The 20,799-nt window shown below is 38.2% G+C and overlaps 1 protein-coding gene across 4 annotated transcripts; it reads left to right on the plus strand.

Moving 5' to 3' along the window:
• The first annotated feature begins 602 nt into the window (after positions 1-602).
• Positions 603-20,715, plus strand: cers1 (ceramide synthase 1). Of its 4 annotated transcripts, none has more exons than XR_009205859.1 (7): positions 604-1,938; positions 11,806-11,965; positions 14,344-14,524; positions 15,022-15,183; positions 15,902-16,049; positions 16,984-17,124; positions 17,465-17,573. XR_009205859.1 is itself a non-coding variant. In XM_058400446.1 (7 exons), the coding sequence occupies exons 1-7, from the start codon at positions 1,708-1,710 to the stop codon at positions 18,727-18,729; spliced, it is 1,062 nt and encodes a 353-aa protein (XP_058256429.1). In that variant the 5' UTR covers positions 605-1,707; the 3' UTR covers positions 18,730-20,715. The 4 variants fall into 4 exon arrangements, 3 of the variants coding, with proteins under 3 accessions (XP_058256430.1, XP_058256431.1, XP_058256429.1); XM_058400446.1 differs by lacking the exons at positions 16,984-17,124; positions 17,465-17,573 and adding exons at positions 17,587-17,726; positions 18,690-20,715 and having other exon boundaries at positions 605-1,938; XM_058400447.1 differs by lacking the exon at positions 16,984-17,124 and having other exon boundaries at positions 603-1,938; positions 17,465-17,603.
• Positions 20,716-20,799: the final 84 nt, after the last annotated feature.

Here is a 20,799-nt window from a genome sequence, read left to right on the forward strand (position 1 = left end):
GCAGAAATAGTTATTTTAGTTATAATAGTTAAAGTGTAGTTTAAAATATAGAAAGTGACGTGTGCATGTAAACAAGATCAGTTGTGTGTGTGTGTGTGTGTGTGTCCAACTCAGTTCAGTTCTTTGTTGAGAAGAAGATGGATGAGCAAGATAGAACACCTTTGGGGTGAATTAGAGCGGAGACCGTGAGCCAGACCTTCTCGTCCAGCATCAGTGCCTGATCTCACAAATGCGCTTCTAAAGGAATGGTCAAAAAATTCCCATAAATACAGTCGTAAACCTTGTGGAAAGCCTTCCTAGAAGAGTTGAAGCTGTTATAGATGCAAAGTACAGAACAACTCCATATTAAATCCATCTGCATGTAAAAGCAGATGTCCCAGATTTGGCCTGGCTCACAGTCTCTGCTCTAATTCATCCCAAAATTGTTCTATCGGGTTGAGGTCAGGACTCTGTGCAGACCAGTCAAGTTCCTCCACACCAAACTTACTCATCCATGTCTTTATGGACCTTGCTTTGTGCCACAGTCATGTTGGAACAGGAAGGGGTCATCCCCAAACTGTTCCCACAAATGTGGGAGCATGAAATTGTCCAAAATGTTTTGGCAAGCTGAAGCATTAAGAGTTCCTTTCACTGGAACTAAGGCGCCAAACCCAACCTCTGAAAAACAGCTAAATCTAGTGTATATACAAGGGCCATTTTATTAGAATTGTGTATCTATCAAAAGTGCATTAAAAAGTTAGCACAGATCATTTTAACGCCATATAATACCACACTAATCACTTTCCCACCATTAACTAAACCCGTCCCATTGGTTGAGAGGTAGTTAAACGCTCAAAGCGCTACGTCATGACGTCATGACGTAGCGTCCTCTCATGCGCCCTCTTTTTTTTTAAAGCTTTAAGCATGTTGTATATTTGAGAGCGCGGAGACTCGCACATCAGCACCTGTAGCTACAGTTTGTATTTATTTACAGGTTTGTTTATTTTTGATTATTTCTAAATAAGTGTCTTCTTTTTTTAGTGGATTTACAGCGAATTATCTTAAAATACAGCCGGCTTTTTTTTTTTACGATTTAAAGCACACACACACACACAATGTGGACTGAAAGCGGATCAGCAGCAGAAACGGGATTCTTACACATCTTTGGATTATTTAGGATTTTTACAGATTTTATTTCGTCTTAGATTATTAACAGATTATAGATTTGGCTTCCAGCCGGAGATGTGGATTGCTCCTGAAGCGGCGGGTTGGCGGTATAACGGGAAATAGCGCATCCGCCATTTATCTGGGACACTGAAGCAGAGTGCGGTGTTCAAGCGTCACCGACTTTTTTTATTTCAATTTAGCTCATTTGCCCGGTGTCCTTCTTCCTAATTATTTGGTGTTTTTTGCTGTTTAAACTATAATTTCAAGACAGCTTAGGTGCCATTAATCATCCAGTAGACTTTTATAAACTCTTATAATCTGGACGTCTGTGTCACTGGAGTCTCTGACCTCTATTTTCAGTCAGATAATATAAATAAAATACGTGTGAGGCATATAATCTAGTATAATATAACATTACATAGAAAATTGCAAGGGCATACGGATTAGGAGGCCTGCTGTGAAGTGAAATAGCTTAGGCTTAGTAAGAGAGCTTTACATTAACCCCCAACACCACATTAAGCCTCTATAAGACGCACAGAGATCCAGGTGTTTTTAGAAATCATGGCAGATGTGTCAGAAGAGGAGTCCATGCCGGGATACAGGCAGCTCTTCTCCACAGCCTGCAGCGTTATGCTGGATGCCTATAGAAACTGTAAAGACTGTGGCATCAAACTGTCCATCCAGACCCTGCTGGAGCATGCACACCTCACGCTTACAGAAATCGTGCTCTTCTTCCTCTTTGTGGTGATGTGGACCAGTCTGAGATGGGCACTGACGCATCATCTGTTTCAGGTAAGTTACTGGATGGGAAGGTTTGCTCAGTGATGTCTAGCTCAAAACTATTAATAAACCTGATCATGAACGGATGAGTTGTTGTTAAAGAGATTGCCTGCAGGGTCAGATGTGAGCAAATCTAAAATGTTGCTAATATTTTGGATATGTGGATATTGATTTATTTATTTTTTATTTTATTTTTTTACTGTCCTTCCAATCTATACAGTATGTCCCAATTCAACTGACCGTTACAATAACAGTCATCAAATTAACAGATAAGTGAATATGACTACAGTGAAAGAAAGTAAAATTCAAATGTATTGACAAATGCAAATAGAGATTGAATAAAATCATAATAAAACATTTTAATCAAATAATTCTTTTTTCTGGAAGAATAAAATTAATATGTGCTGATTTGCAGTACTGAACAATTCTAATAATTTCTCCCTATTCTGATGGCCTAGTGAATAACATGTACAGTTAATGGCCTTTAGAAATGACAATGCAAACATCCCAAAATTCCTGGAAAGCATGTGAAGCATAGTGGTGGTAGCATCATTTTTATAGTTACTCTTGGCTTCTTGGTTGCTTATCTGACTAATCCTATCTTCACCCAGTCACATCTCAGTTTTAGGTTGTTGTTTTTGACCTCATCGCTTGCGTCATGCTCAGAAAACAAGAGGAAATGTTTTGTGTATTAATAAAATAATTTGACACAGCTTTCTGTTGGGCTGGACCAACTTGGGAAACACTTGCTGTTTCGTCATTATAATGTAAGTCTGTGATCAAAGTTTAGGCCGCTATCTTGCTTATCTAGTATCATGATATGCATAAATGCACATGCAGCAGAACTTCCTGAACATAGAGCACTGCTTGCATGACTTGCAGACAGAGATGTTCAGGGGGAAGGGTGGGGCAGTATTTCTGCCCATCTCATCCAACCATGACACACATCTGTGTTCATTTTGCACTGAGCTTTTTATAGCTCTTTATATTCATTAGCACAAAAAAAGAATCCATACGTGAGTGTTCACTTTCTCACTAAATATTTGAAACGGTTCAGTAATGCTAGCCGATATTGAGCACTGCTTCTTTATTAAACAGCATCTAAGACAGAGAGAGTGAGCAGAGATACATGAGATTGTGTTGCCGATTGTGTGTGTGTGTTAGTTTTAAGCTCCTCAGTTTAATGAGTTATCTGAGCACTTTGACCAGCATCTCAGCAGCTACAGTGTCATTTATCACAGCTAATAAAGATCAGCAATTACTACATTGTTTTTCGGTGTAAACATCATCGTAGTAAGATAATATGTGCAACGTTAACCATTTTATCGGCATCTATAGTGGCCAAAAAAAAACCAGGATGATAAAGAAACCAGATAGACCAAAAACAGATATTCAAGACAGAAAACATACTGCAAATGTTGTGAGCAAGAAATCTAATTTATCTGCTGTCCTGCTCATCCGATCTCTCAATCCAGTTTATCATCCAGCTATTTGTGTGGGAGGGCAAGGAGCTGCTGCTTCCACTGAACAAAAGTTGTGTAGTTTGGTCAGGGCTGTGCTTCCGAGGTTATAAAACTTGTGTAGTGTTTATCCTAAGCCTTATATCAGCCTCCTTCATAGTGGAACACATGAGAAGTTACTGGAATTTGGAGAGTCCATGTATTGAAAATTGGGGTTTATTGTATATAATTAATTCTTGACCCATGTCCTTGTCTTGCTTTTAGTTTCTCTGTTTGTTTTTTTCTGTCCTCATGAAACTGAAATGAGTTTTAGTGACTCAGGTGTTAAAGGTTTGTATATATTGGCATAACTAATCCACCCAGGTCAGCGGCCTTGAGATCACTGCTGTTTTATTGTGGATGTGTGTCAGGAGTCTTGGAATACAAAGGGCAACTATGGAAAGTGCAAATGTAGCAATATGGTGGCTCCTCGATGCTCACTTAAACAAGAAGCATTCAAAGAAAAAAAGTTTTGCGTACTTTGGTGGACACTCAGTTTGAATACTAATGCAAGAATTGATATTCTCAGGACGGGACTCAAGTTGTTTTAAAATAGCACACTGAGCTGCATAATTTCAGCAAAATGGCACATGAGACGTTCTCATGACTGATGGGTTAGAAGGTGTTGGTTAGTTTTCTATGAGGACAGCTCTGTGGTTTCTCTGCAACATCACAAGTTGCATTTGTTGCGCTATTAAAATGCTAAAATCTAACTATAAATGGCTAAAACATGCACGTCATTGTAATAAGTAAAAATTGTAATTGTTGGCAAATCTCTGTGGTGTACAAGAAATTAAAAACATCAACACACCGCCTATTTGTTGTTTATTTTCCCATAACAGCACTACATTTATAGTCCATAAATATTGAGCAGATGGCTAAACAGTGATAGTTGGTTTGACCTATTATGGTCCCAACAACATGGAATTTGCATTGAATTTGCTAAATGTAAAAAATATCTGGCCTTGGCATGACAGTGATGGAATGGGAGCAACGGGCTGAAAAGGATTAGAGACATGTTGATCCATCTGTTGTCTTCTTTCTCCTCTGAGTTTCAGGGAAATTATTTCCAAAGCTTAAGCTAAGCTAAATTTATTCAGAATTTGCTGTCAGTAACCTCTTTGAGTGTATTGAAAAGTCCGTCCTTGAGTTTAACAAATATAAAACCAACCCTGAGGTGACCTGTAGTAACCTGTGGCTTTTAGTGTGAAAGTCCGCTGAAGAACCTGCAGTTGTGTGTATCGAACTGTTTTTTATCAGATAGGTGACTGGTACACTGATACGCTGTGTACCATGTTTATTGATTAGATTTTGTTATGCCTCTTGTTTGCAGTCATACTTGTTTGTGGAATTGCACTGAAAGAAATTGAAAATGTTGAAGATTTGCAATTTTTGTGTTTCGTGTGATTGCACATGCTGTGTGTCCGCTCCTGTATCAGTTGTCATTAGTAGGTTGTGGTCCAGCCTGACCTGTGGGTTCTTTAGCAAAATGCAAAATTCTTACTGCTTATAAACCCGCACCTGTCTATTTGAATATCTTTTCCATAATGGGCACAAGTTGGAACATCGCAATTGTGTGTGATGTCTGGGATGCCCACAAAGGATCTGATACTCTACATTGTCTCAGGGTCAGCGCCTGCCTGAAACTCTCTGCCTGAAAGGCCAGATACAATATTTTTGTATTCTGTGATGGTGCGTAATGGTGAATCTATGACAGGTTTTTGCATATCCACCACAGCAGGCAAATTTTCTTGAAGTGCCCCGTCTATTGTTCCTGTGATGTGTCACAAAACATGGCAATCTTAGCTTTAAAAGCTTTTCATCTTTAGCACTGTTTGTTGTGCCAGTTAAATTTGCCAATGAAGCTTGTCTGTGGTTATGTTTTGATTGGTGCTTGAGGAATTGATACAGAAATCGACTTTATTCTCTTGGTAGTTGTGTGCTTTCTACAGTATATTATTGTTTCCAGATTTCATGATGAAGAAAGTTTGGGGCTAGCAAGTTTGAATGCTAACAATACCACATTAACATTGGCTGAGATTATCACTATATGGGTTTCATTGCTCAGAGCAATGCTAGATAGTTAGTTAGCACTATATTAGTTAGCAAGTACTCCTACTATAGCAAGTATGAGCAGCTCGCAATGATTCACTGGCTAGTTTCATTAGTCATGGAGGAAGCATGTTATCATTAGGCTTCCTGGGATTTGAAAGTATGGTTCATAGGAAATGGGAAATAGAAAAATAAAAACTTATTTAGGAAAAGACAGCACTTTTAAGGCCATGTCTTTAAAAAATGGTTCATTTTGTATGTTTATCTCGCTATCTCTTGGTAGTCATAACCCTTTTAGCTGAGCTACATGGAAACACAGACCACAAACTCAATCAGACCATTAAACGTCCAGTACATCCTGCCATTACTGTGTTTGATCCTGATTGCTTGTGGAGACCTGTGGAATTTTGTAGACACTGTACTATGTGCTGTTTGTACAGTAATCACCATTTTACCCATGTTTAGAAAAATATAAAAGTTGCTTCTTGTATGTTACATTTCACATTTGGTTACAGTGAATGAATGATCATCATCAGCTTTATTCAAAATATTGAAAGAATTTTTCTTTTGGTTTAACAATCCGGTTTTCCTCAGAGCCTTTCTTTCGTTAATCTTGAGTATAAACACTGGCAAGAGATTAAAAGATTTTATACAGACAGACAGATAGATCACTTTTTTCATCCAAGAGGGAAATTCTCACTGAAACATCATTCTCAAAATATGTTTCTAAAGCACATTTCAAACGTTTCTAGCACTTTCTAAAACTAGACCGGACTAGATTTACATAGGGCAGTAGGATAATGTAATCTCTGGGATTTTAGGCCTGTCCAAATCTGTCATGTCACTTTTAAGGACCGAGTGTGCATCCACCTGGAAAGTTTACACCATATTCAACCTTCTGTACAAGCAGAAAGAGGATTTGCACTTTTTCTTCAGGGTAAAGACAGCCCTGGAAGCTCTTTTCAGTTGTCGAGTTTAAAATCGGAATAATACACTATAGATGTGTGTCAGAGAAGCCATACTTCTGGTGCTTTTAGTTTTAGTTATTGAATTCTTAGCACAGGTTATGATCATGTAGTGTACTAGTAATCAAGCCCAATCTGCAAGAACACACCCCCTACATCAAGTGCTTATAATAAAGGTGTATTTGTAATGAGCTGTGTGTGATGGTTTATAGTGTGGTAAACACGTGTATCATGGAGACATGAGTTATACAGAGAGACTGTGTGACATAATCATACTTATGATAGACAAACTGTATGTCTGGAAATCAAATTTCATTGATTTTGTCAGCTTTTGGTTTTCGTTAATATATATGTACAAAAAAAGTAGATAAATATCTCCTTAAATTTTCACCACCAGATTGTGTTTTCAAATGATTGATGTAATACAGTGAACTGTGATCTGTTTAAATGAATACTCCTAGTGCCCACAGAGTAGTGATTAAACCTGGTATTTGACTAAACAAATAAATGAAAGGGAAGGTACACTTCTCTCCTCTGCAATTAGTTTTGTCCTTAATTCACATTACCTGAAGTAAACCTGGAGCCATTGTGCTGTTCCCTAAACCATCAGATAATGTTGCACTGTCTCTGTATTATTAATGACAAACAGTGAAAGAAAGGAGGCTTTGCCAGATTGCCTCCACTTGCTAACAGATGTAATGATTGATTCAAATACGAGCTCCATGTGCTCACTCAGCAAATGTGATGCTTTTAAAGGTCACGGTTTGAGACCCTGTAAACATTTAACATTAGTTCAACAAATGACTAAGTTTCATTTCTTAAGGGATTAGCACCATGTTTTTGTTGCTGTTTTCTGGAGAATGTTGGTGTAGGTTGGGAGAGGTGTTGTTTTGCTGGTGTTGTTTGCTGGAGATGGTGGTGTTTGGTGAGAGCGTCAGTATTGGGTGCAGTACTTGGCGTTCGAGTGTTGGTGTTGGTTGGAGAACATTGTGTTTATTAGATGGCGAGTGCAGCTGTTTTAGTGTTTAATGGAGTGTGTTGGTGTTGGATGGCGAGTAAGTTGTGTTTGAAAAGCCGTGGTGTTTACTAGAGAGTGGTGGTGCTGGTTTTGTCAGGCTGTTAAAGTAAGTTTGTGTTTGATGAAGTTTGATGTTTATGTTGGATTGATATCGTTGGTGCTTGCTGGAGATTGTTTAATGTTTAATGGAAGATATTGTCTGGTGAAGAATATGACTGGTGAAGAAGAACACCACTGATGGTGGTGTTTCGATGGTGTATTTTGGTATTTATTGATACTTTTTGTATGTCATCTGAAGTCGTATTGCAGTGGCCTGGTCTTTTAGCTCAGCATTTTAAAAGAACAAATGTGTGTGTACTGCATGTTTGATCACAATGACTTATGACAATAAGCTGCATTATGCAACATCGTCTGCTCCGAAGATCTCACACACAAAGGTTGAATGTCATGTTGGGGTTGCTGTGGTTGCTGTGGAAACGGTATGCTCTTCAAAGGAAATGTCATTTTGGCAGAGAGGAAGTAGAGCAACTACTTTTAGATTTATGTACAACAGCAACCATGTTTTGTATCTTGATTCAGCACACTTCCACACTGTGACCGTTGCATGAAGATGAAACCACCTGTACTCTGTGCGTTTGTTTTGGCCTTCGTGTATGAGATCTTTACTAATGCAGATAGAGCTATTAATATTTCATGACGTTTTTCATGAGTACAGGAAGAGGATTGCCTACTGCAAACTGCTGACAGTGTAAACAGCAGTGCTGCAGAAGTGGTATATAAACAAAGTACACAAACAAATGTTAGAACACCAAGAGGTGGAAGAACTGCTTAGAAAAAGAGAAACCAGATGCATGAAACCATTAAATAAATCTGTGGTTGAGGATGGCAAGATTAGCATGCTAGCGTAGCTCATTTGATGCTTGGATTGAATCAGCCTAGGCACACCTTGTTTGTAATGACCAATCACAAGCTTGTTTGCAAAACATGTTTGTCCACAGAGTTTGCTTAGCTTCCATGTATATGACAGTCACACACAAGTCTCCACTGCTCATGAAAGCCAGCTGCACTTCGTCTGAGCCTGAAGCATGCTGAAGCCTTATGACTTGTAGTCCTAGACTTTGGACTCACTCGAAGTTTTTCTACCAACTGTGATGTGGTTGCAAAGTCCAGTGCCTGATATTGACCAGTATCATGTATTCCTACTGCAAACGAATCACCAAAGTGTAATTTTTCTGCTTTCATAACCTGCTTAATTGCTTAAATCAATTTTGGTATTTGGGTTGCATACTATTATATTCACTAGTCATCGCTGTGGTTATATGGCAAAACAGCGAGGCAGATGGTAAAGCAAGCCGCAAAAAAGCCGCACTTTATTATTCTGACAATATTTCAGACAAGATGAATCAATTGGACAATCACACAAGACTGTGCAATTTACTTTTGCTTTACTTCACTGTTCAGACCACACAAGATATTCAGATCAGAGGTGCTCAAAGCCTCAAAGAGGATGATTCATACTCACTCCTGAGGCAGGTCCAGACACTGTTGTAGACATCACATCCTCCAACCATTATAGATCTAGGAGCTTGAAACCCAGCAGCGAATGAGGCATTACTCAGTTAGATTTACTACACTCAGCAACAGCACGTGTGTGTGTTTATAAGATGGAACTGGGGTGTAAGGGAATGAGGAGGAGTATGGGGACACATCGATGACAGCGGGTCTCTATAAATACCCCCAGTATGATGTGTTTCCCCTCAAGATCAGCCCTCTCACCCTATCACACAGCAACAGTCTGAGCCAATCCGAGACACTGCAAAGTTTCTCTCAGAATTATGATTATTTTGCTCTTTAATTACAAGAGTGGTGTCATGTGATACCTTTGTGTGGTTTTCTGGTGTCCCATTCTCATCTCTGGCCTCCATTCACGCACACACAACACTAACTGTAAAAGGGAAACCGGAGATCAGGTAAACATGAATGGGGAATGCTTGTAAATAGTTATCATTCAATGTCTCTGATTACAATAGCCCCATGTCTGCATGTGGCACTGGGCAGAACAGATGGACTATCACAGAGGGAAAAGAATGAAGCTAGCATTACTTCTGGTGGCGCACACACTTCAATCTTAAAACATCCATCAAGAAAAAAGCATACATGGATTTTCTATCATTAACATGTCCATATGCAACTTCTAAGGTCTGACACTGTAAACAGATCTTACTCATACACTACATGATGAATCTAATTCAACTCTTGAATCGTCAAAGGAAACAAAACATTTTTTAACTAGTATCATCATATAAAATTCTGTAAAGTGCATTTACAAAGATGTACAAATAGCAGATCAGACTGCAGCCTACACGATTCTAAAGTTTTAGACTATATAAATTCAGCACTCGAATCTACACACAGTATCTCACTGTTCTATAATGAACCGTGTAATACCATGTGTTTTAATGTCAGATAGTACAAATAGGATACTCTAATGATCGATGAAAATGAAAGGTAATGACTACGCTTACATCATATAGAAAACAAACATATCGCAAGTTTAAGTTAATATAGAAGTTTTCCTTTCCATTAGCATATCACAGTCATCCAAGACCATCCTCAAATCAGTGGATCTAATCTAACAATTTTTAATCAACTATTCATCCTCTTTTGATAAAAAAAAAAATTGATATATTTATATAAATATTTTTGGCAGTAAAACAAAAAAAGAACCCAATTTCCATCACAACCTCTGATTTTAAAACACAAGGTATCTGCTCTAAACATTTTGCTCCTTGCTGTTTTTTCTCACTTGGCCAACGGAAAAACTTTTTCAGCATTTTTAACACATAAAGTATGTGATGTGATCTGAGTCAAGAGTGCTACCTTCCTGTTTCCCCTCCCTCTAAGTTCCTTTCTAAGCAGAAGCACATGAAGATTTACTGAGCAGCTCAACTCCAAGGTCCTTTCTGTAATGTGCTGTTAGTAAGTCGTGTCCTTTTACTGGAACCCGAGAGCAGTTTGCAGTGACTAAGAGCACTTTCACGCCTGTTAGTCTGTTTGTAAAGTATGAATCAGAGCTAAATTGATTACTTTGTTGTTTGTTGTGTTGCTACATGCATACTACTCCTTTAATAATTCGAGGATAGAAAAGGAAAGGAAAATAGTGAGGTGCATGGCGGGTTGAAAATATCCTTGTAAAATTCTTTCCTTTTTTCGGTCAGAAACATGGAAACAGAAAAGGTACAGTCCTTTACCAAGGGAAATAGAATAACAAAATTCACAGAGGACACAGTCACTGCTAAATAGATTATTAGATAGTTATTTAAACTAGTTTACATAGGTTACATTACTAGTTAACATTCTGTGCATCAAATACAGCATGTATTTACTGTTTTTGTTCTGCATGGTATATTGACAATGCTAGAGCTCGGTCCTATAACTCAGTTTAGCATCTTCAATTAAAAAAAACAAACAAAACACTGCAACTCAAATCATGTTTGATTCACTATGTGTGTGTGTGTGTGTGTGTGTGTGTGAGTGTGTGTGTGAGAGAGAAAGCATCCTATTGCATTTGAGTTGGACAATGCCATAGTCTGTGTGCAGAAGGCATGCTGATTACACCCTTTGACTCTAAATGTGGCTTAGCTAACAAATTACAGATTGAAAGAGTAAAATGAATGATGTATAATTTTGAAAATCATTTTATGCTAGGTTTGTGACTAGATAAAGTAGACACAAGTCAGATGTAATTCTGCAGATTTCTTCAGATTAGCACCACCACCTGAAAAGCATATAATAATACAGGTTCTCTACAAACAACTACAAACAAATTGCCAAGTAACTAATGTTCATGACCTGCATCAAGCCAAGCTCAGGTTAAAAGGTCTTGCCTCTGAGGCTAAAACGCAGCTTATCTTTGAAATTTGTTTAAGACTTTGTTTTAAAAAAGCATGTTTCATGCTCAGCTGCTTAGTGCTCTGTGATTGGATGAAGCCATGCATACTTACTATCCATTCATATATTCGTACCATCCACACTCTGCATTATTATTAAAATTGTATCTTTAACAATCTGTTTTCAAGATTATGTCCAAATCTTTTGTTGTTGGGTCTGGACTTTGTTTGTTAGAAAAGTATTTAGATAGATTGATTGATATCCTGTATAAGCTGTTAGATTTTGCTAGAAATTAGTTTTCAAAATTGTTAGAAGGGTCTGTTCTCAAGATCCCAAGTCTGTCATTAGTGGCCTATAGGTTTGAACAGATTTTCTACAGGAAATATTCTTGATTGTTCAACAGACTGTATTTAATTCTGCTGATATTAAAAACCCTGCATGTTGTCTGCTGTAGCCATTCGCCCGGTGGTGTCGTCTCCATCCCAAAGATGTGATGAAGATGCCAGAAAGTGCTTGGAAGCTGGTCTTCTACACGATGTCATGGTTCTACTGCACCTACCTGCTCTTCTTCTGCAACTACGGCTTCTTCCACAACCCTTCCTCTGTCTTTTACAGTAAGTTGATTCATTTTCTATGGCAGCAGCCGCGACAGCAAATGACTGGTTAATAGATAATGAATCCACTCCTGGTTTCTATAGTAACAGCTCATTCACAAGGACTTATACAGCAGATATTTCACACAAACACGTTGTATCAGTAACTCTGCACCATCACACCACCCAGTTGTTGTTTATTTTCCAATAAGAGCACCACACAGAGCGTTTTTGCTCTTCACAGGAACACGCACATCCAGACAACATCTGCCCTGATAGCATAAGTGATTTAAAAAGAAAAATTACCTCGGAGTTCCGGTCACTCTGCTGCAATGTGTTTACAGTGTGTGAGCATTTACGTGAACATTATGTATTGTGGTGGGAAAAGCTGATTTAGTCCTGATGTAGAAAGCACTCAACTCCTGTCATTGGTTCGAGTGCTGGAGGATCGATAAACATTAGCAGACTCGCTGTGCATAATTACTCTAACAGCGTTTTAGACGTCCTCTGTGGTATAGCGCATGTGGAGGCACTTGCTTCATCCTCACATAACCTCACACATGGTAATCTGTGGAAAAGTTACTGAGATTTTATGTCCGATTCTCCGTCATTCGACTCTTTTTTTTCGTGGTAAAGACTGCAAAAACGAATACAAATGAGAGGAAATGGATGAGCAGGTCTATTAAACAGGGCGATTGTTATTATCTGTTGGACTCTGTCATTACAAGTGCTGTAGTTTATTAGTAGTAGTAGTAGTAGTTGTAGTATATTTCAGGAACTTGGAGTAATAATCGTCATTTTCACATCTCTAAAGCTTTCATTAGACATCCTTTATTTGAGGAAAATCTGAGAGGCAGAAAACAGATTCAAATATGTGGGGTTTTAATTGCCTAAAATTTGCAGTTGTCAACTAAAGATAAAACTATCACTTAAGATGCAGTAGCATCTTTTGGCATGCAATGATCCTGATACAGATGCTGAAATGAGTAATTACTTGGTTTTAAGCAGCTTATGAAACATTTTATTTAGCTCTGTTTATGTTGATTGCCGTTGAGGATGAACAACTTGTGCTTGAGTTTGATGATTGACATCTTTTATAGTGTTTACACACTGTGTTTAATAAAGAGCTCATTTGGACTCAGAGCAGTAAGAGTGAGCATGATAATTAAAAATTGTGTGCAAGTTGCCATGAAGCGTGAGCAAGGAAAGGAAGTGTACGTGACTCAGTGCTCGCTCTTGCATACAGTATCTCTATACGCTTGCTTCACTGCTCCACACCTATAAATACCTGTGTATATGCAAATGTTTCAGCACCTTTGCTCATTTTTAATGACCACTCTCTCTGATACTGCTCTGTGTCCTGGGGTTGGTGATCCTCACACTCCCTTGAAGATTAATCACACTGTTTAAACACCATGAAGATGTTTTATTAGGTTAATAATGTAGGAAGATGCCATAGTTCCTCCTCTTAATATTTTGTAGATCACAGTTTAAAGTTCTTTTTATTGCTGTCATAACATCTTTTCTAACATGTTAGACTTGAGTCAGTAAGTATGGTGTGGTGTTGGATAATGGTATCAGACCCTTTGTTATCAGTAAATGAGCATGCTGTGACACTGATACCTGATACCAGTCATTACTGCTTCCATAACTAAAAGTAACCCTGTAATGCTTTCCCATTTTGCTACAGCTGCACTTTATTATATTATATTTGAGATAAATGTAAAAATGTAACTGTAAACAATACATTGTTGGTATATCTGCATCGTTGTTCACTGCAGTGTACTGCCTTCAATTCCTGTAACCTCTCCAGACTCATGCAGTTTTTAATGCATTATATTTCATTTGCACTGTTCTTATTCCATCTACACATGTCTCTTTGCTGAATTTTACTGACATCCAACCTCATGTTCTATTTTGCAGTTCACACCTAATGCGACTTCCTGTTTTGCCCTTCTGGTTAGACCCAGCTGCCTTTCTTTGGCTTTGGACTTGTTATCTTCTCAGTAAAGTTGGAGCTAATCTAAACTGCTGTATAAGTATAAGCGGAATAAAGCACTTAAAGGGATATGATGATGGAGGAAAATAATCCTGCGTCATAACTTCTAGGTGGTAAAAGTAACTCCTCACACCACCCTGTCATTCATTACTTTCTCAGCAGAGCATGATGGAGATTATTTAATATAATGTTTACGTTATTAGGAACATTATTTTGCAGAAGTGATCATGATAACAGTGAAACGGTTTATTTAGCAAAAAAAAAAAAAGCCTGGTCTTTTCACTTCCTGTTATTATAGTAATGTTTCTATGCAGCATATATCTTCTTTACTGCAAAGAAGAGCTTTGTTTTAGTGTTTGATCATTGCTAATGCATTAATCTATGAATAATTGATCACTAGACTGGAAGAGCGGGATGCATGTACCCTTAGACATCGCCTTCGTCTACTTGATCCAGGGGAGCTTTTACGGCCACTCTATCTACGCCACGATTTACATGGACGCATGGAGGAAAGACTCCGCCGTCATGCTGTTGCATCACTTCATCACTCTGGCACTGATTGCATTCTCCTACGCCTTCAGGTCGGGGAGAATTTAGCTTTTAAACCCTAAATAACATAAAAGTAATCAAATTTATAAATCATTTCCTGTTGTGTATGAAGACCAGAGCTTGTCAGCCTTGTCACATGTTTTTATATAATTTATTACCAGCTTTGTTAAACTCTAGATTCACTTATAGGGAAAAAAAAAACAATTAACCAAATTAAAAAATGTCAGTATGGGGGGGGGGATTTTCTGTAAGAAGATTTCACATTAATGGAAGAATTGAAATCGTTGCCAAATTGCTGTGGTACAAGAGGAAACAGTAATGTTGGTAACACAAACTCCACCTCATTAGATAATATTTTATTATTGTCTTATCGTTTGTTCCACCTTTTATTTTATATTATTAATTAGAAATATTTTTGTTCTATTCATAAACCATGGAGGTTGCAAACTTTTCTACCCAGCTGTCTCAGTCTCTATATAGTCAGACTCACTAATACTTACATTGGTGTATTTTGTATATTGTTCTAAAGGTTCCACAATATCGGGATCCTGGTGCTGTTCCTCCACGACATTAACGACATCCTGCTGGAGTTCACAAAACTCAACGTCTACTTCAAGATCCGTGGAGGAAAATTCTACATGATCAACGATGTCCTGTCCAACATGGGCTTTGTGGGCTTTGGTATCACATGGTGAGGCTTATACGTGACACACACACTCTCTGTAAAGACAGAGTATAACACAGGGCTTTAACTAAATATCTGTGAGATTTTGATGAGTGCGTCAAAAGGCACAGAATGTAAAATCGGGACATCTGCTAACAGCTTCGAAATGCACCACTTCAGAGACGGTGCAAGGGCAGGGGTGTCCAAACTACGGCTATTTGCAGCTTGTGGATTTTTAAAATTGGGCCATGAGTTGGGCCAAAAAAAAATGCACACACTTCCTTGTGATGTGACACTCGGTCAGTCAGCAGAGGTGAAAAAGAAAACCGAAAACATGATCTGTTTAACACATAACTATTAAAAGCAATAAGAAAAGAGCAAAAGACACAGCAACAATGCTTCAAAAGATACAGCATAGGAAAATATGGATTACATTTAACTTCCACAATGTTGAAGAGTCAGAGAAAATGATTCAGCACCTTCTGACCAGTCAGGATCTAGAAAGCTGTGATGTAAAAGTGCATAAACTGCATGACTCTGTAAGACTGGCTTAATGTCATTTCAAACTGGAGACAAGTTAATACTTAGAGTTCAATTCTCAAATTGCATTTCTTAGAAGAATCCTGTGTATATTGTTATCTTCTTTCTGTCATCGCTTTTCTACCAGTTTGCTGTTGTTTTTCTCTGTCCTACCCCACTCTGAGTTGCTGGCTCTTCAGGTAACCCTGTTCCTGCTCCTCTACAGGTTTTGCTTCCGACTGTACTGGTTTCCTCTCAAAGTGCTGTACGCCTCCTACATCACCAGCCTGCAGTCTGTCCCCAACATCCCTTTCTACTTTTTCTTCAACACTCTGCTGTTTGCACTTCTGCTTATGAACATCTACTGGTTCCTGGTAAGACACCACAGCTCTCTTCTATATAATTGCTAATTCATTTCAATTTTAGCTCAGCGGTTCTTTTCAACGCAGGTCATCCAAGATCAACTGATAATTAATGCAAAACACAGATTTTACAATGCAAAATAATGGAAAATAAGTTTTCTACACATACACACAGACACCACTGCATTCCTAGACTTAACTTCCTCCACCATCAAATCATCATCATGTTATTCATCATACTCGGTGCAGCCATGTTTGTGATTTGCAAATCTTGCACACTACAATAGCCAATGTAATAATAATTTAACCACTGATTTGAATTTAGTCCTAGAATTTGACGAATAGATTTAACCTCAGTGACTGCAGGTATGCTCATGTTAGCTAGCAAGTATTGTATAAGCGTAACAACTGCAACTACTAACTCGCAATACAAAAAGCGTGAAGTTAAAATATTTTATTTCTAAATTTCATCACTGTAATAGAGAGGGTTGCTGTTAGTAAACAGGTACGTATTTGTGTTGTTTATGTTTAAGTATAACTTTTTTCAACTACAAAATGTACACACACACATATAATGCACACACCTAAGCTGTCTTCCCTAAACAGCACCTCCTGCTGTACTGGAGAAATCGTACGTGATGGACAACACAACACCATAGAGAATATCTGATCTTCACAACCTCTTGCAAACTTCAAATTAGAATTATGTGTTGCTGAGACTTAATGCTTCATTCACTTCATATAGTGTACAGCATGCAACAATTTTAAATAAATGCCATTAGGTTCTGTCATTACATTTTTGTCATATATTTTGAACAGTAGGTTGATTTTATTTCTCCACATTATCATGTAAGACTCCATCTTGGACATTTCCAAATAACTGATGAGTTCAGTCTACTTACAACCAGTTTATTCCTTATGCACATTTTTATCATCATTGATGTAGTGACTGCAAACTCGTACACACGTTACAAGTGAGGACCAAACCACAAACTAAGTAGTATGGAGCGTGACTGTGGAGCTGCAATAGGCTGGAAAACTGTCTTGAGATAAAGGAACGGATGGAAATGAATAGAAAGATTTATGAGTAAATATACATGTCCTTATATCATTTAATGTGAAATAAAATAGAACCTTCCCCTTAAAGTCACATGACGATCATTAAGAGTCATTAAGAAACATGACAATCATTTGTGTAAAGCATGAAGCTGAACTGTTTTTTTTTTTAATTTTTTTTAATTACAGTGTTATCAAGATTTTAAAAAACAATCTCACTCTCCCAGGCAAAAACAATTTCCTGATCTGATCAAGTGAAAATATTTATATACACATGATAAAAGATAAAGCACAATTTATAGACTTGTTTGTTACTGATGGCAGGATGCAGAGATGACTCCTAAGATTCAGTCACTTTTTTATTTAATCAGCGAGACGAAGCTTTGCCTTGACACTCCCTCACTCGTCTTCATTTATGGAATGTTCCTGTGGTGAGGAGAGAGATGAGCGCGATCACTCACTATACTCATCTCCACTTCCATGTGCTGTGCAGTTCATTGTGCAGATGGTGGTGAAGGTTCTGAACGGGCAGTTGAATGGGATCAATGATGTACGAGAGTACGAAGAAAATGAGGTCCAGGAATCCCTCAAGGCTAAGAGCCATAACTCCGGTCATCAGAGCTCTGGAGAAGGGTGAGTGGGGAATGATTTCTTAATAAATTTTGTTCCAGGGGACGTGTGGGTGAGTTAGGGTTGGGGTGATTGTGTATGTGGGCTTGAGCACATGACCCTCAATCAAATGAGAACCCTCCATGTTTATTTGGGGATTTGGGGTGGTGTCATTGTTAAGCCTCCTTTATGGGGACTGACACCTCACTTCCTGAGACCAGACTTCTTTCAAGAGACTGAAGGCAAAACAGGCCACGCCTTTTTCACTGAAACTTATGGACACAGTCGCCACCTTTCCTTAAATTAGACTGACAGACTGTGACAGGCTGGTGATGTAGGAGGCGTACAGCACTTTGAGAGGAAACCAGTACAGTCGGAAGCAAAACCTGTAGAGGAGCAGGAACAGGTCACACCCACACACAAGCAGTCAGGCCCACAAATCTGTCCTGGGATTTATGGGCATTGAGGCCACACCTCCTTTTCTGGGACTGGCTGACAAGCCCGCAGGCCTGCAAATCTGTCCTGGGATTGATGGGCATTGAGGCCTTCACTGAGACTGACATTGAGGCCATGCCCCTTCATAGTCTCTTATGATCTCAGAAGTCTCTTAGTTTTCAAGAGTCTGATAGAATCTGTCTGGGTTTCAAAGTCTCATAGGGTATGATAGTCTCATAGAGTATCGTATTAACTGATGGGGTCTGATACTCTTATTGGGTTTAATCAGGTCTGATATGGTCTCATAGGTTCTGCCTCATAGGTTCTGACACGTCTGATAGAGTTAAATAGTATCTGACTGTGTCTGACCAGCAGAACATACAGATAGGATCACATTACTGACTTGCACGTACCTGGAATGAGGCCCAGCCTTATCTCTCACTTTCAAGCGAAATGATACACCAAGGACTCTCACCTCATCTTCAACACACTCTCTCTCTCTCTCTCTCTCTCTCTCTCTCTCTCTCTCTCTCTCTCTCTCTCTCTCTGTAGGAAGCACATGCAGAATGGAACAACCAAGAAGCATCAATAAAAGCCTCAGTACTATCACCTGCTGGCTCTCTACAGCAATTGCAATGAACAAAAAGGGCAATTTGACTCTGGCACTCCATCCATACTAAAGGGAACAAAAAAATTTTCCTGATTTCTAGACTGTAATTTTTTTTGTCCTCGTTTTAATAAAACGTGAATATTGTTAGTGGAATTGTATTTAAATGTCACAAAAACGGGTAGAAGTGAAGGTAAAATTTTATTGTTTGTCTGTGTAAATTTTTAATACCAATATGGGGCTGTTTAGTTCTTAGTTATTCACACTTTTAATTGGTTTAGATGCAGGTTTTTTTTCTTTAAGGGTCCATAAATGAGATTTACATAGTATTTCCCAAAGTTCCTAACATGTAAAACTTTATGGACACCATTTTAACTCTACCAAATCACCTAACATACATTTCTGATGCACCACTCAGGAGCTTTGTGACTGTTTTGGGATCCAGATTTATGCTTTTGTGTTAAATCAACTAATTTTACTACAGCTTCCTCTGATTTTTTTAATCTCTGAGAACCTGGTCCATTTCCCATGGCCCACCTTCTTTGAAATCATGTAGGTTTGACACTGAGTCCTAACACAAGTATTCCCACAATGCACTGCAATGAATTCCATACCTCATTCACTTTCACAGAAGGCACCTGTCATCATTGCATATTTGTACTCTATAAACGAGAAGATAGTCTACACAGGACAACTAGTGTTTACTAGATATACCATTAAAGCCTTATAAAATGTTCCATTTTTAGCCTCACTAATAAATAAGTGTTTTAGAACAATCATCTCTTGCCCAACCTCTGGAGAGCTCAAACCTGTTCACGTTAGAGGTTCGTGTGTAAGCAGTTTGTACTCTCATTCCCCCTAGCTTATACAGGATTTTTTGTTTTGGTTTAGCATATGCATGTTAATGAACACAGTAAATGTATCATAGAGCACTATGTGAGTATCATGGTATTTTTGACAGCGAGAGAGTGAACCTAAGTACACTTTCATGTTAATCAATATACCTTTTATTATCTCATGAGCTTCATATATGTTCATGAAAAATAATCCCATACTTTTTTTTTTGTTGTTGTTGGATTCGACAGGATTCCATGTCTTTTTTTATTCTAGCTGTAAATGGTTGCACACAACCTGCTACTTTTCTTTCAGGACAGTAGTTCACCACTGGTTTTCACCTTTTGTTTCGCTTTCTGAACTCTGGGCTCCTAATACTGGCCATGTTGCCCGAGTGTGTGTGAAGTGACATTATCACTCAGGCTACATGATGTAGATTATAATTAGAAGACCTCCTAACACCATCACACAGCTTCAACAGTAATGTATTTCTGCACAAGTTCTCTAGTTTCCAGTGTTTAAAGGTGTTCAATGTGCCAAAGGAGAACCTGATGTACACCTTTGTTTATCAGAAACCTTTACACCATATCGCTGTTGAATGCTGGATACTGGTCGATGAGATGGTATCAATTCGTTTTCTGTAACAGTAGTGCAGCTGATTTCTATGAATGTGCTGGTATCGTTACTATAGTAACAGCTGATTGACAGGGACTGGTAATGTAGATGCTAAGAAGACATTTATTAAACATGTCTGGATCCTATTGCTGTGTTATGAGAGGAATAATACATTTCAGAATATGCTGCTATTGGAATATAATCAACTCTGGGGTGGTAAGAGTAACTTTGCTTCATATACAGTGTGTTATGTTATAGCCTTGATTTGTGACCACAGAACCTCTCTGATCTGGGCGGGGATATTTTTTGTTGCTGTTATCTTCAGTCTTGCAGTAGAAATGTCATACACTGAAAGTTTTGTGCATTGTTTAATAAGAGAGTACATATTCAACATTGAGCTGTATCAAAGAACAGAAATCTGCACTGTTTTTATTGTTTCTTAGCAAAAATAACTGAATGGAGAAACAGGGCTTTTGATTAATTTCTTGAATATGGTAAAAAAAAAAAAAAAAAATTGCCCTTGGACCATGTATTTTGGCAAATAAACTTGAATTTTTTTCAGTCTAATACTGAATACAGGCTATTTTTCTCTCACGTGAATTTTCA

This window comes from Hemibagrus wyckioides, linkage group LG10 (genome assembly GCF_019097595.1).
Source record: "Hemibagrus wyckioides isolate EC202008001 linkage group LG10, SWU_Hwy_1.0, whole genome shotgun sequence".
In the NCBI taxonomy this organism is placed as follows: domain Eukaryota; kingdom Metazoa; phylum Chordata; class Actinopteri; order Siluriformes; family Bagridae; genus Hemibagrus; species Hemibagrus wyckioides.

Excerpts from the sequence above, each read along its gene's own strand:
- cers1 (XM_058400446.1), top strand. The coding sequence starts at position 1,708 with ATGGCAGATGTGTCAGAAGAGGAGTCCATGCCGGGATACAGGCAGCTC. Across the intron at positions 11,966-14,343 it reads CCCTTCCTCTGTCTTTTACA|ACTGGAAGAGCGGGATGCAT; the intron begins GTAAGTTGATTC and ends ATTGATCACTAG. Across the intron at positions 16,050-17,586 it reads TGAACATCTACTGGTTCCTG|TTCATTGTGCAGATGGTGGT; the intron begins GTAAGACACCAC and ends TGTGCTGTGCAG.